Source organism: Caenorhabditis briggsae, assembly GCF_000004555.2.
Source record: "Caenorhabditis briggsae complete genome, chrIV, whole genome shotgun sequence".
In the NCBI taxonomy this organism is placed as follows: domain Eukaryota; kingdom Metazoa; phylum Nematoda; class Chromadorea; order Rhabditida; family Rhabditidae; genus Caenorhabditis; species Caenorhabditis briggsae.
The window spans coordinates 2,088,056-2,103,016 of NC_013487.2; the positions used below are offsets into that span (position 1 = coordinate 2,088,056).

Here is a 14,961-nt window from a genome sequence, read left to right on the forward strand (position 1 = left end):
AGAAATTCTAAAAATTCCAGAAAATCAGAAAAATCTGAATTTCATTTTCAAAAAATTAAAAATTTTCGAATTTTCAAATTCAAAAAAAAAAAAATTTTTTCAATGTTTCAATAATTTCATTTTTAAATCAAAATTTAAAATTTGGATCCTGTCAAAAAAAACCTCAGATTTTCCCAGTATCGAAATTTCGAAACATTCATGGAACAGAGAATTTTTGAAATTTCAAAGTTTTTAAAATTGTATTTTTTTAAAAATTCTGTTTCAAAACTTTAATTTCTATTAAAATTTTCAAAACAATTTTAATTTCCCTTTTTTGCATACTTGTAAAATTCCGGGCCTGAGGAAAATTTCAAGGCCCGGGCCCGGCCCGGAAGGCCCGGAAGCAAAAATTTTGAATCACATAAGGGTCCCCCCCCCCTTATGTGCTTTTTGAAAATTTCAAAACTTTTGGAATGAGAGGCCCGCCGGGCCGGGCCGGGCCTCCGAAACTCGGGAAAAAGCCCGGCCCGGCCCGGCCCGTTACAAGTATGTTTTTTTTGTACCTTTTAGGAAAATTTCTAAATTCTTTTTAAAAAATTTTTGAACATTCTCCAACTGTTCTTTTTTCTCAAGAAAAAAGAAAAAATAAAATTGATAAGAACTAATTGATGATAGTGGTAGTAGGTGTGGATCTTTGATACACTAATTTTTTCTCTTTATTTTCTTTTTTCGTTTAATAATAATTAATTGGTCGTTGTCTACTCTACCAAATCAAATTCAACGAAGAACTGATTTTGTGTGATTTCTGGTTCGAATTTCGTCAAGAATCCAAAATTCGAACTTCCATCTGTCTGTACATCCGGATGTCTTCAGCGTCTTCTGGAGCACCCCTCGACGTCATATAAATTTAAACCAACATTTTGAAAATTTAAATTTCATATGTCTGTGCCTCTGTAGTGTCCGGATGTCCGCAGCTTCTGAATATGAAACTTTAGATTTAAAAAAATTAATTCCATCTGTTTCTGCATTTGTAGTGTCCGGATGTCCCCAACGTCTTCTGGAACCGTCCTTGACGTCATCTGTATTCAAAAGTTTAAAAAAAAATTGAAAACGAGAAAAATGAAAAGAATACATTTAAAAAAAAAAGAATTTGAACGTCTTCCAGATCCTCATCTGAATTCAAGGGTCCCTCAGCGACGAGTTCTGGAGAGTCCTAATGACGTTTTTCTAGTTTCTGAAGCTCACTAATGACGTCTTCTAGATTCTGAAGTCTCCAAAGGACGTCTTTCAGAATCAGAAGCCTTCAGAACGTCTTCTAAACCCTAATTCCTAGAAAAATCGGATTTTTTCGATTCATATTTTCTTTTACCTACAAAACTTTTTTACAGAAAATAAAAGGAATCGGGATACAATAAAAGAGCATTATGAGACTTCTTCTTCTTTTTACGAATTCTACTAAATAATCTAATTGGGTGAGACGACTGGGATGGATCGAGCAAAAACAAAAAAAAAGCACAAAAAAGGCAAAAATCGGGGTGAAATGAGGGGGGCGAAAATAAGTGGATTTTTGGGAGGATGGAAAAGGGGGAAAATCAATAATTGGATGGGGAAAAAAGAGGTGAAATTTAGATGGAGTTGATGGCTTTTCCGCAGTAGGCTGCAAGGTTTGCTTCTCTGAAGGCTTCCGAGAGGGTCTGAAAATAATGGGAATTTTCAATTTAGCACTTGAACTTCGTCCAAAAAATTTCAGCCATTTTCAGCTCAATTTGATAAAACTCAGACAGATTTTCAGCTCGAAAAAAGATTGGATTTTTGGGCAATTTTCAGTCCCTTTAGACAACATTTCCGATTTTTCAGTCTGAAAATCGATTTTTCAGAGCATTTTTCCAGCTGAAAATAACTGATTTCTGGCGAAATCCAGGCCGATTTTCGGCGATTTTCAACCATTAATTCAACGTACTGGATGTGGATGGCAAACTCTGGCGACGTCTTCAGCTGAAGCTCCGTACTCCATAGCCAACGTGGCTTCGGCGATCATCTCTCCGGCGTTCTGAAACATTGGAAATTACGGTTTTATCATTTTTAGACTGATTTTTTTTCAGCCTGAAATTTAAAAAGTTTAAAAATTACCGCTATTGGCCTGACTTTTCAGCCGCGAGTTCAATAAAATCGCCATTTTCTGAACGATTTTTCAGCGGCGAATTCGGAAAAATTGTCATTTTCCACCGCTTTTTTAGCGCCGAATTCAAAAAATTCTTAAATTAAAAGAAAAACTAACTGGTCCAATGATGTGAACTCCGAGCATACGATCGGTCTGCTTATCAGCGAGCACCTTCACGAATCCCTCTTGATCGTTGTTGGTCTTAGCACGAGAGTTGGCGACGAATGGGAACTTTCCGATTTTGTAGGCGACTCCCTGAAATTTTGATTTATTTGTCATTTAGGGGAGTTTCAGGGTCGAAAATTGATATTTAAGGAATCAAAATGAGGTATTTTTTGTGTCAAAAATCAAAGTTTTAGAGTTAGAAATCCACAATTTGGAGTTCAAAATCGGCATTTTCAGAGTCAAAAATAGGTATTTCTTGGGGATAGAATCAATATTTTTAGGGTCCAAAGTGGTGTTTTAGGGTCAAAAATCGGTATTTTTAGGGTCTAAAATCATTGTTTCTAGACTCAATATCGGTATTTTTAAAGTCAAGCATTGGTATTTTTGGTTCGAAAAAGGTATTTTTATAGTCGAAAATCGGTGTTTTTAGATTCAAAAACCTGTATTAAGGTCAAAACATGCATTTTTAGACTCTAAAACGGCATTTCTTGGGCCGAAAATTAGTATTTTTAGAGCCAAAAGTCGGTATTTTTGGGGTCACACTTGGTGTTTTTATAATCAAAAATCTGCACTTTTAGCGTCGAAGTACCGAAATTTGAGCTGTAAAAATACGAATTCTGATTTTGATTCCGGGTGTTTTTTAATCAGTAAACCCGATTTTCGGCTGAAAAATTCCAAAATTTCAGGTTAAAAACCGGATTTTTTGACGCCAAAAACTGTGATTTTGAATTCAAACTCAATTTTTAAGTGACCCGATCAGCCTGATTTTCAGCTCGAAAAATTATAAATTTCAGCTCGAATTGCTTCGTTTTTTGATGCAAAAATGTGAATATTGAGCCAAGACAGGCCAATTTCCAGCAAGAAAAATCCTAAAACTCTTACCTCTTGCTTCAACTGCTCCTCAGCCTTTCCAACCCAAGCGACTTCTGGATGAGTGTAGACAACCGATGGAATGCAGTTGTAATCAATGTGAACTGGTCCTCCAGCGATCCCCTCAACACACAGAATACCCTCGTCTTCAGCCTTGTGAGCAAGCATTGGTCCCTCGATGACGTCACCGATGGCGAAGATCGATGGAACCTTGGTTTGGAATTTCTCGTTGACTGGGATGCGTCCACGGTTGTCGGTGTCGATTTGGACGTTGGAGAGTCCGAGTCCTTCGGTGTATGGACGGCGTCCGACCGAGACGAGAAGGGTGTCACATTCGAGCTGAAATTTGAATTTTGAGGAATTTTCCATTTTCGAGTAAAAATTCAGGGTTTTCCGGTCAATTTCTACCTTAAAGATATGATTTTTGACTGATTTTCGAGTGAAAATTCAAGATTTTTTGCTATATTCTGATCAAACATCACAATTTTCCACCGATTTTTTAGTAGAAATTCTGCAACTTTCCAGCAGAAAACAAACTTTCCAGCAGAAAATTCTGTTCTTTGTCATTTTCTAATCAGAACTTCGCGATTTTTAACCGATTTCTGGCTAGAAATTCACATTTTTCGATTAGCGTTTTTTTTCTGGAAATGTCAAAATGCCCATTTTAGACGATTTTCAGACCAAATTTCAGCTTAAATTTTGGGATTACTGTATTCTCCCCGAAACTTTACTATTCCCTAATCCTTACCGTCTGCTTCTTTCCATCCTTAGCTCCTTCAACCTCCACAGAAATGTTGCTTCCATTCTTCGTGGCTCCCAAAACCTTGGTATTCAAAAGGAACTTGAATCCTTGCTTCGTCAGAGTCCTCTGGAAGTTCTTCGACACCTCTCCATCGATTCCCATTCCTCCAACATGTCCGAGGAATTCGACGGCAGTCACCTCAGCTCCAAGTCGTTGCCAAACGGATCCTAACTCGAGTCCAATGACACCAGCACCAATCACAACCATTTTCTTTGGAACTTGTCCCAAAGAAAGAGCTCCAGTCGAGGAGACGATCGATTGCTCATCAATAGTGATTCCTGGGAATGGGGTGACTTCTGATCCAGAGGCGATGAGGATGTTACGGGCGTTAATAGTCTCTACGGATCCATCGGCTTTCTTGGCTTGAACCGTATTTGGGCCGACGATCGTTCCGAAGCCTTCGACGTGTCCGACCTTGTTGGCCTTGAAAAGTTGTTTGATTCCACCGGTGAGCTGTTTGACTGAGGTGGCCTTGGCTTCCATCATTTTTGGGAGATTCAGAGAAGCGGTGCAGTCGATTCCTGGAATGAAAAATGAGTTGAAATAGAGAATTTGGCTGTTTTTGACGGAAAAAATCGCTGAAAACTGTTCTAAATGGCTAAAAATCGGTCTATATTGTAAAAATATAGTTGAACATAGATTTTTGTTTTAAAAATTGCAATAAATGCTTCTAAATCGATTCTAAGCGTACAAATCCATTTTCAACCTGAATTTTAGGTTCAAAACCGATTTTTGGCTGAAGCAATCGCCGAAATGTAATCTAAATAGTAGTAAACTCAGCCTTCGACCTGAATTTCACGTTCAGAAGCAATTTCCATAATTTCTAGCTGACAAACGGAGATTCTCGCCGAAAAATTGAAAATCGTAAGAACCTCAAAAAATGGTTCTAAACCCATTTTGAGTTTATAAATCATTTTTCGACCTGAATTTCACGTTTATAAGCAATTTATCATAGTTTCCAGCGTGAAGAATCGCTGTGGAAGGTTCTAAATCGTGGAAAATCGCAAAGAAAACAGCTCAGAACCGTGAAAATCACTGAAAATCGACCTAAATCGGATTTAAGCTTAAAAATTAATATTCGACTTAATTCTCACGTTTAGAAGCATTTTTCATGGTCTTTAGCGTCAAAAAATGCAATTTTTTAGGTCTTGAGCGTTTTAAAAGTAGTTAAACTATCGAATTTAGCTAAAAAAATGTGAAAAACGTTTTTCAAGGCGAAAAATTCAAAATTTCGGAAAACTTTGCAGCGAAATTCGATTCGATAGAACTTTAAGCGTTAGAGATCTGGATATGGCTATTAAATTGGATTTTTAGGGTTTTCAAAGCTGCGAAACACATTTTTTGTTGTTTTCAGCCCATTTCCCCAATTTCTAAACTTATTTCCACACCTCTAGCAGCGAAATCGTGTTGAGCCTGGTGCAAAAGGTGGGAGTTGTTGAGAAGAGCCTTCGATGGAATACATCCGACATTCAGGCAAGTTCCTCCGAGTGTCGCGTTCTTCTCAACACACACAGTCTTCATTCCGAGTTGGGCGGCCTTGATGGCGGCGACGTAGCCTCCTGGTCCACCGCCGATGACGACGAGGTCGGCATCTGGAATTTTTTTTGTTGGAAATTAATTTTTTGGGGTTTTAGTTGAATTTTCATAAATTTTTAGCACTTTTTTCAGTTTTTTCCGAGTTTTTCAAAGTGTGTGTGATTTTTGAAACAGAAAATTCGAAAATTATGCAAAAATCGGAAAAATTGATTTTTCACATATTTTTTTCAAATTTTCCTGCAAAATCCCTTATCTTTCTCGATTTCTACCTTGTGTATTGCTGTAACTTCGGGCCAAAATCTGGAAAAATTGCCGCTTGGCGAATGGAAGCTGACTGGTTCTGGAGAGCGACATATTACCTGGAAAAAAAACCCTAAAAATTAGTTTGAAACAAAAAAAATTAAGAAAAATACGTTTTTTCGACCTAAAAAAGACAAAAAATTGATAAAAATCAGTGCAAAAAAGCCGTCGAGCTGGAAAAAAATAATTAAAAAAGCAAGCCCGTAAAAAACTCCGACGGTGCGGCTCTTCCCTGCGAGACGCAACGAGCCGGGAAACTCAATGCGCCTTTAATTTGGCAGCAACGACACTCCGTTTGGACACCCCGCGCGTTGTTTAGCAACTTTGCGCGGGTGTTCAAATTCGGATTTTTTCTCGTGCAGATCTCGAGTGAAAGAATTTTTATGATTTTTATTGGTTTTCAATCAGGATTTCAAAGAGAAACTTGATAAACATTGTAGAAAAAGTGTATTTTATGTTGTTCAATAGGGTTTTAAACAAAACAAAATAAATTAGCCTCAAAATAAGGCTTAACTGATTTGTGCTCAATTTAGTGTTTATTTCAAAGTAATTAAACGGAAAATTAATTTGGTTCAAATTGTTTTTAATTGGAAAAATGCTTATTTGTTAAATAATAAAAGAAACTGTGAAGAAATATAGTTAAAAAGCTCAAAAACCGCTAATTGTAAAGAATTGTCAATAGAGCGAAGTTGCTGTGTACTTTTCGCTTTCTTTCTGTTTTTTTACAAAATTCAATTCACTCGATATCACGATCCAAGCAATAAATACAAAACCACAGCTTTATTATTAATCAATTATTTGAAAAAGTTAATTTTTGGAAATTTTTTCAAAGTTGCAAAATTTCAAAGTTTCAGCAAAAAAAAATTATTTCAGCCAAACTCCATCGACAGTAACCAGCTCGTTGCCGTGCTTCTCTACAGTATCCGGCATTTTGAACCAGTGTTCTCCGTCAACGACTTTATGGTGAGTATCGAGCCAATTGGCACTTGCACCAAAGAATGGTCCGAATTTTTCTGAAATTCACTGTTTTAGAAAATGCGTTTCAATGTTGATTTAAGTTTCGAAAATAATTCGTGAAACTTAACGAGCTCTACTGTACCTCCCGAACATGTGAAACGCGCTCTAACGACAAGAAACCCTTAAAAATGAAATTATCAATGGAGCGCACTTACCATCGCATGCCAATGGGCAACTTGGGAAGGTGGTCTTGACGAAAACCTTGTTTTGTTCGCATGCCCACCAGGTGGCAACTCCGTTCTCACGACGGCATGAAGCAGTTTGGAATGGGGCTGACCAGCAGTTCATGAGGTCTTGACCATACCTGAAAATTGGCTTTTGGGCAAGATATGGGCAAGAGATGGGCAAGACTTGAGCAATTACGGGCAAGCTATGTACATGTGCTTTTTAATCGCATCTTGGTCCTGCCGTTTAGCCGTCTTTCACGCGTTGAAGGCTGTGCTTGGGCATAACATGAGCAAGATGTAGGCATGACATTTGGCAAGGTATGACAATGACTTGGGCAAGACATGGTCAAGTTGTAGGCAAAAAATGAGGATGGCGTAAGAATCAGCCCCGCCATTCATGCGTTAAAAGGATTTGCTATTGCTGGTCATGGGCAAGTCATGGGCAAGCTATGGGCAATCCCCAGACACTTACTTGCATCCATTAATTCCATCGTTAGCGACGTTGGTGATGTAGGTCTGGACACATCCTTGAAGAATGTTGGCTTGAGTGTTAAGGACACGTTGTGGGCAGGTGAGTCCTTCGTGTTCAAGGGCTGAAAGCTGTAGTTTGTAGTTTGTAGTTTGTAGTTTGTAGTGTAGAGCTTCTAAGCGATAGAATAGCTAACGTTCGCAGTCGCAGTGATGAAAAAAGGTAGTTGTCAATAATAGAAATTTTTTTAAAACTACAGCAATCTTTCAAAAAAACTACTCACTATTAATTCCGGGTCCACAGTTGAAGGACGAGTATTGTCGGTAGGTGGCCTCTGTGGCGTAAGCCTATAATTGGTATGTCTTTTACATGTCATGGAAATTTCTAGAAAATCTTCCTCCTTTTTTTTCAAAATTGTCTTTTTTGACTTTTTGTAGTTCACTTTTTCTTTAAAAATCACTCACATTATTAATATCGGTCTTCTTGATCAAATTCGAGATATCCAGACATCCGCGATTTCCGTGCATGCACAGATTGAAAGTTTCAAGGCTGCTGGAAACTTTTTGGGACATTTTTTGGATTAAAAAAAAAATATTTTCAGCTTTTTGATACGATTATTAGGAATTTTCTCACAACACGATTATTATTAGAAAAAACAAAAATTATTTTTGAAGGGTTAGTGAAACTGAAAAAAAATATTTTTTTTGGATTTCCAGAAAGTTAGTGAAACCGAAAAATTAAAACTTTTAGTCAATTTTGTTTTCCTAGAATACTGTTTCAAAATTATCATAATTTCCGGAATTTTTTTGTGGATTAGTGTATTTTCACATCAATTTTACTTTATGTCATATAACTTTCATTCCCCTGATCACATCCTCTAATTTTGAATCCCTCATAACTCGGCCCAAACTTATAATTTCTGATCGGATCAAAAAATAAAGTATAGAACTTGAAAAGGCCTACAAAATGGTATATAATTCGACTATTTTTGACTTTTGAGTTTTGAACCAGGTCCCAAAAAATTCAAGCTTCAAACTAGAAGCCGTGAATAACTGGTAGCTCAGACCGACTTTCTTCAGTGCCTGGTTAAATACTCGGGAATCGAAAATAGTTGAATTATGTATCATTTCGTAAATCTTATAAAGTTCTACATTCTCCTTTTTATTTCAATCCGAAATTCCGAGTTGGAGCCGAGTTATGGGTCCTTGAACTCCCCTACCCTTTCACTCACTTGCACACCGTCAACATATCGGCAGTTTGTCCCGGATTTCTTCCGAACATGTACAAAAAGTAGTTGTACATGATGGTATAATCCTTGAAGAGCTGAGCAGAAACAGTGTCATTGAGACCCAGTTGCATTGCCATGTTATATTGGCATGCTTGGAATTTAGCATCGACGCATGGGTAGTCCTGTGCGAAGGTGGCGGTGGTGGTGATGGCCAGTAGGAGGCAGGCTGGAAACAATAGTTTTGACTAGCAGAATCCCGTTAACAGGTCGTGGGCAAGGCACTAGAAATGCAGAGTTGCTACCTGCAGAGCTACACTGTCAAGATCGATAGCCATCCGTGTAGCTTCCCTAGGAGCTTCTATGGGCAAAATATAGAAGACAATGTTCCTTTAACAGGACATAAAAACATTTACCTATGTGTTAGGTGTTTGAAATATTTTTTGAAATTTGGATTTTATATTAGAAATTATTTATGTTTCGCAACTGTGAGATAACTAGAACTTTTTGATTGTATGATAGTTTATTCGATGTACACGATATCACGGCCAACACTTCCTAACGCGTAGCTCAATTTGTAACAATTCCGCGTTTTCAATATCCGGTCCATAAGTTTAACTTCTCCGAAAGACTTCAAAAAAAAAACGAAATTTTAGAAAAAAAGTGTTTCTCAAATTTATTCAATTTTTGAATTCTAGAAAAATTCTTCTGTTTTGAAACTTCGATTTCAAATGCAAAAAATTCGCTTGTTTGCTTTGATGTTGTTATCTTTAAAGTTTTAGCAGTTAAACAACCCGTGAATACGCAAAAAGGTTCTGGAGATGTAGAGGAAACCTTTTTGTTCGAATTTGAAATTTGAGAATTTTCTGTTTCGAAACTGCGATTTCAAAATGTAGAAGAATCGGATATTTTGCTCCATAGTCAGACTTTATATGTAGTTCCAACATCAGTTAAAGTAGTATGCATTCTGATGTGACGGTGTACAGTGATCGGTGTTCACACAACACTTGAGTATCGTGCCGCTACCTTAGCTCAGCTGGTAGCAACGCGGTATCTCCAACGGTGGTCTCAAAAGTTCAACTTCTCGAGAGGCTCATATGAACGAAATTTTGAGAAAATTAGTTTTTTCATGTTTCTCCTTTTTTTAATTTTCCGGATTATCTTTAAAAATATAAGCCTCCTATTGATTCTGGTACACTGTAACTGGAATTTATGGAAATTTTGAAACATTAATTTTTTTCGAATTTTAACATTTTTTTTCAGTTTCAAAACACTCACAAAAAGTTTAGTTTACTATTCTTAATCACTATTGTCGCTTCTTTTTGAATTTTCACCTTTTCAAAACTTTTGAGTTTTACAGACCCAATTTTCCTAATGCACTAAAAAACCAACTCACCAATTACAGCCAAATTCTTCATCCTTCGTATATATTTACCGAGCAACACTGAAAAATCGAAGAAAAATTGTCTCAACAAGAAAAAAGTGTGTCGTGGCACTTTACTTTTATCACTAATATCATAAAAGCGACGTTCTTATCACTTTGTCGGTCTCGGGAGGACATAAAGAGGGAGAGCCAGCGAATACACAAATGGCATTAAAAAGTGGTGGCATACTGAGGGGTGTGGCTCTTTTTTCGGGGTGAGACAGCGTTGAGAAATTTAGGAGATGGTGGGGAATAGAGCAAATCAGTTCAGAAGCAGTATCATTTTTTTATGAAAAATAAGCCAAAAATATCCAGTCTGTGAAACAGAACATTTTTACAGAGAATAAGATCTTGACCGTATGTGGAGATCTGTTTTTAAGAAAGACATGGGCAAGACATTGGCAAAGTATGGGCAAGGCATGTGTCGCTCTACTTGAGCATCGTAGACCCGCCGTTGAGCCTCCCGGTACCCTTTGGAGGTTTTTCTTGGTCAATGGGCAAATCATAGACAGTACTTGAGCAATTCATGTGCATATGCTTGCTAATTGAATCTTGAGCCCGCCATTGAGCCGCTGTTTATCCGTTAGAGGTTTTGCTTGGGCAGGCCATGGGCAAGATATGGACAAGTCTTACGCAAGTTAAGGTCAAGCTATAAACACTGATTTGCATCCGTTGAGTTGATCGTTGTGAACTTAGCTAGAGCTACGCGGTCAAGAAATCGGTTCAGCTACGCGGTTGTATGCCGACCGACGGCTCATTTAAACCTTGACCTAATTTATCTCGGCCCCTGTAGAACAAATCAAAAAGTGATAAACTAAAAAAATATTTACCATAAAATTAAACACTTTTTGTCTGTAGACCACTTTTTGATATCTTTCACAGTAAACGAGATAAATTGGATTGGCTTCACGGTATTCTACAAGAAACAAACCAACAATACGAAAAAGAGACAGTGATCTACATTACATGACAACACCGAAATTGGCATAAAAATTTCTGATCTCATGAACTGTTTGAAACATGAAACTTTTTTTAGCCGTTTCACATATGCCATCTATGTTGAAATATGATTTTGAACAATTTTTCAAAAGTTCGGTATAAATAAATTACTCGTAGTATTAAAATAATAGCTTCACAGGTTATTCTCAAGTTTCGAAACAGAAGTTTTTGGAAAAAAAATAATCGTTTTCAAAATTGCAAAAGTTGTGAATAAATCTAGAACTCTATTTCGATGTTTTAAATTAGTTTTTAACTTTTTTGTACAGTCACTTTCTGAACAGATACAAGAAAAGTTCCAATTTTTTGGCGAGATTTTCTTTGCACTCATTTTTACAATCAAATTAACCATTTTCAGCTGAAACAGCAATTTGGTGTTTTCTCGATGAAAATCACATCTCCAGCTATTTCTTATTCTGGAAAACTTCAAACGGGCTTATTCATGAGCTTATGGAGGCAATGAACCGACTTTTCGACCGTGTAGCGGCACCTTCAATATTCGATCCACACCTTCCAATTTGTCCACACCTTCCAAGGGATAGGCAGAATTTTAAGAAACCATTTTTTGCATACTTGTAACGGGCCGGGATTTTTCCGGAATTTCGGAGGCCCGGCCCGGCCCGGCGGGCCCGTCATTTCACTAGTTTTGAAATTTTCAAAAAACACATCAGGGGGGACCCTTATGTGATTTTTTTCGACCAAAATTTTTTTTCGAGTTTTTTCGATATTTTTAGAGCAAACAGACAAACAATCCAAAATAACAAAAAAATGAAGAAAATTATATTGAGAGCTCAAAATTTGGCTCAAAAATACATAATTTTTGAGACCGGGCCTTCCGGGCCGGGCCCGGGCCTTGAGAATTTCCTCAGGCTTTTTTTGAAAATTAATAATGTGCTATCACCCTTCAACTCTGAAATGTTCCGTTTCACTACAATATTCCTTTTTGTATGTTGTTTATTCAATAATCAGTTCTTGAAAATAATTCATGTTATTTTTGTATAATTCACACCTTTTTTTTGTACAAATGCATCCGAAAGAGATTAGCCGCTTCAAAGTTCGGTACTTGATTAGTTTTAAGCGGTATATCTCATTTGGATGAATTTTTACAAGAAAGTTGTCAACTATAAAATTGAAGGTTTCTTTGTTAAAGGAAGCCAGACATTTAAAAAAAAGTTTTCCTGATATTTTGCCTAAAGAACCCCCATGAGGAGTTGAACTCATGCTGGTCAGCTCAGGGGTACACAGGTGATTCGCGCAGCGTCTATAATAGCTGAAATATTGTTCGCGGAAAGTCGCCATGCGTACATCGGAACATGCCTGCTGCAGGCCATTTACAGACCAATCGCGAACGCGCCACCGCAAACGACCAATATTCGCCCTATCGCGAGCAAATCTCCTACAATTGGCTTGTCGCGAGAGCAATAATTGGCATATATTGTTTCGAATCTGGAAGCTAGCAGCTGCTAAAAATTGTTTATTACACAGAAAAAACAATGAAAAGCGAAAAAAACAATTTATTAAGTTATATTATTCTCTTCCGCTGTTGTCGAACTGGCTGAAACGGCATCGGAGCTTCTCGTTTTGTCCATTTTTGCCTCAGTCGATGACGATGAGCAGAAGATGATGTTGATTGTTGTTTCGAAGTAACTGAACCTCTGACACAAGTTATCGACTGGACATTTTTTTCGAAATCCGCGAACTTAACACTTCCGTCTGAAATCAACTTTTTTCTCTGATATTCGTTTTCAAATTTACCCACTGTTCCAGAATTTTTTCCTTCCTCATTCTCAGTTGCATTTTTCCGGAGTGCCCAGTCGACATACAGGAAAATTGAGATTTTCTGGCACCCTGTAAAAATTAGATTAAAAATTCGGATTTTCTGGACGCTTCTTACCTTTTGAAAGTACAGAAGCAATGCTTCTTCCAGAGTTTTTCGAAATTTCGGCTTCTTGCTTCCGACTTTTGTCTTCCGGCCATTTTCTCTATTTTTCTGCAAACAAAACGATACACTCATGATTATACAGTATTCTAACATAGTATTATATGTTAATTAATAGATTCCGAACAAAAACTGCGAAGAAAACGGCGAAAAAAGAAGTAAAACATCCAAAATAAGAAAAAGAAGTTCGGAAAAAAAAAAACAAGAATTTCTTCGCGATTGTCCAATTGTGGACCTTTTATAGGGCCAGTTAGTAAAACACGCATTTTGCTCGCGAATGGTCAATTGTAGAACTTCTCGTTCGCGGTAGATAAGTAATTGGTCGATTATAGCCCTTCTTCTGTAATTGGTCAATCACGAATCACCTGTGTACAACGCCGCTACCGGCTGAGCTACGAGAGCGCGAAGGTGCCTGCCGACCGATGATCTACATAAGCGCGGCGCGATTTCGCCCCCCAAACTGCCCCCCAAAATGTTTGCTGTCTCGCCTCCTTTAACTATATTCTAAACTTTTATTCAACCTTTTGAATTAAAATGCTCTATATTTTTTGAAAGAATCTTTTTCTGTTTCGTTAAATTTCTAAACAGTGGAGGAATTTTCGATTTATCGATTTTGCTTATGTTCTCCATCAGAGGAATTTCCGTTTCCATATTTGATTGTTCTGTAAAAAAACGTTATGTTTTTTTTTATTTTTCAGTATTGTCTCGTTTTCATAGTTTTTCGAGTTTCATTTTCTACATTTTCCGTATTTCGGGAAAAATAGTTTTCCCCATCACTGACGAGTGTTACATTAATACCAGAAACATTCAGATTACTATTTTCGTAAATTAAATTTTATAAATCTTTGGTATTTATGAAGTCTCATTGAACGTTCTATGTAGGTTTCTATAAACTGGTGAAAATCAAAAATTCTCATATTTTCAACCATTTTTGAAACTACAGGTAATGTGTTAATGCTAATTACGCTAATGATTCTGCACTTTTAAGAGTATTTTTGAAGATTTACTATCCAGCCATGGGAAATGTGTTTCTATTGCCATGAGCACTATTTCAATTACTGTGACAGCTATCAAAAATCTGTCAACAATAAAAATGCTGTTGACATTGTGACAAACATTTTATCAGTTGGGAAATTTTAAATATCTCTTATAGTAACCGAGATAGTCGAGCTCAAAATGCAAATGTCAGCTGAGGTACGCGGTCACATCTTGCCGGCCATTAACGCACGGATAACGATAAAATGGAACATGTGAACACTATGACAGAGAAATGCATATTTTTATGTTCCACCAACTTTGTAAATCGGGGAGGAGTTCATGAAAATCCGTTCCGTGTACTAACAGGGGAAGTACCCGAAGTGAAATTTCGCTTTTTTTTTAGATGTTGGTGGCAAAAAATGTCCCGTCGCTGGAATAGCACAAAACGGATGATATAAGGTGCCCATAGGCAGGTTGAGCAGAATGGCAAAACTTTTGTGATTTTTCCGAAAAAGTGGATCAAGTTCATTCAAAAAAGCATAACTTTGTACAGATTAAAGATAAAACGATATACTAAACTGTATTTTGTAGCACGCATTACAGGCTACAAAAAACCTAATTACACCTTTATTCTATCTCTGCAAAGAATTATGTGCGAATGGTCCGATCGTATGAAATCAAAAAATACCGATTTTCGAAACAACGTATTTGGGAGACCATGTCTATCCGATTCCTTTTATGTCATAATGCACAACTGTAGTCTCAAATATATAGCTCACCGTTCATTTAGGAGAGATTTTTGAAAAAATAATATTTTAAAAGTCATTTCCATGTACATACCTATACATGGTATTTTTTAACATGTGAATTTTTTTTTCGAAAATTTTGACTTCTTGATCACGGTTCGGTCATTTACTGTCAAAAAATAACTAAA

General features: G+C 37.0%; 3 protein-coding genes across 3 annotated transcripts; all 3 read right to left on the minus strand.

Annotated features, from left to right (window-relative positions):
• Positions 1 to 1,604: 1,604 nt before the first annotated feature.
• Positions 1,605 to 5,867, minus strand: Cbr-dld-1 (the record flags this gene model as incomplete). The annotated part of the gene is made up of 7 exons (XM_045244873.1): positions 1,605 to 1,673; positions 1,940 to 2,029; positions 2,258 to 2,395; positions 3,188 to 3,514; positions 3,924 to 4,498; positions 5,366 to 5,569; positions 5,783 to 5,867. The coding sequence occupies 7 exons, from the start codon at positions 5,865 to 5,867 to the stop codon at positions 1,605 to 1,607; spliced, it is 1,488 nt and encodes a 495-aa protein (XP_045097335.1).
• An 810-nt stretch (positions 5,868 to 6,677) lies between these two features.
• CBG21578 lies at positions 6,678 to 10,648 on the minus strand (the record flags this gene model as incomplete). The annotated part of the gene is made up of 7 exons (XM_045244874.1): positions 6,678 to 6,826; positions 6,986 to 7,134; positions 7,470 to 7,590; positions 7,750 to 7,813; positions 7,931 to 8,018; positions 8,698 to 8,920; positions 10,636 to 10,648. 7 exons carry the CDS (start codon positions 10,646 to 10,648, stop codon positions 6,678 to 6,680), a joined length of 807 nt encoding a protein of 268 aa, XP_045097336.1.
• A 1,984-nt stretch (positions 10,649 to 12,632) lies between these two features.
• On the minus strand, positions 12,633 to 13,124 carry CBG21579 (the record flags this gene model as incomplete). The annotated part of the gene is made up of 2 exons (XM_002632610.1): positions 12,633 to 12,950; positions 13,005 to 13,124. 2 exons carry the CDS (start codon positions 13,122 to 13,124, stop codon positions 12,633 to 12,635), a joined length of 438 nt encoding a protein of 145 aa, XP_002632656.1.
• Between the last annotated feature and the right edge of the window lie 1,837 nt (positions 13,125 to 14,961).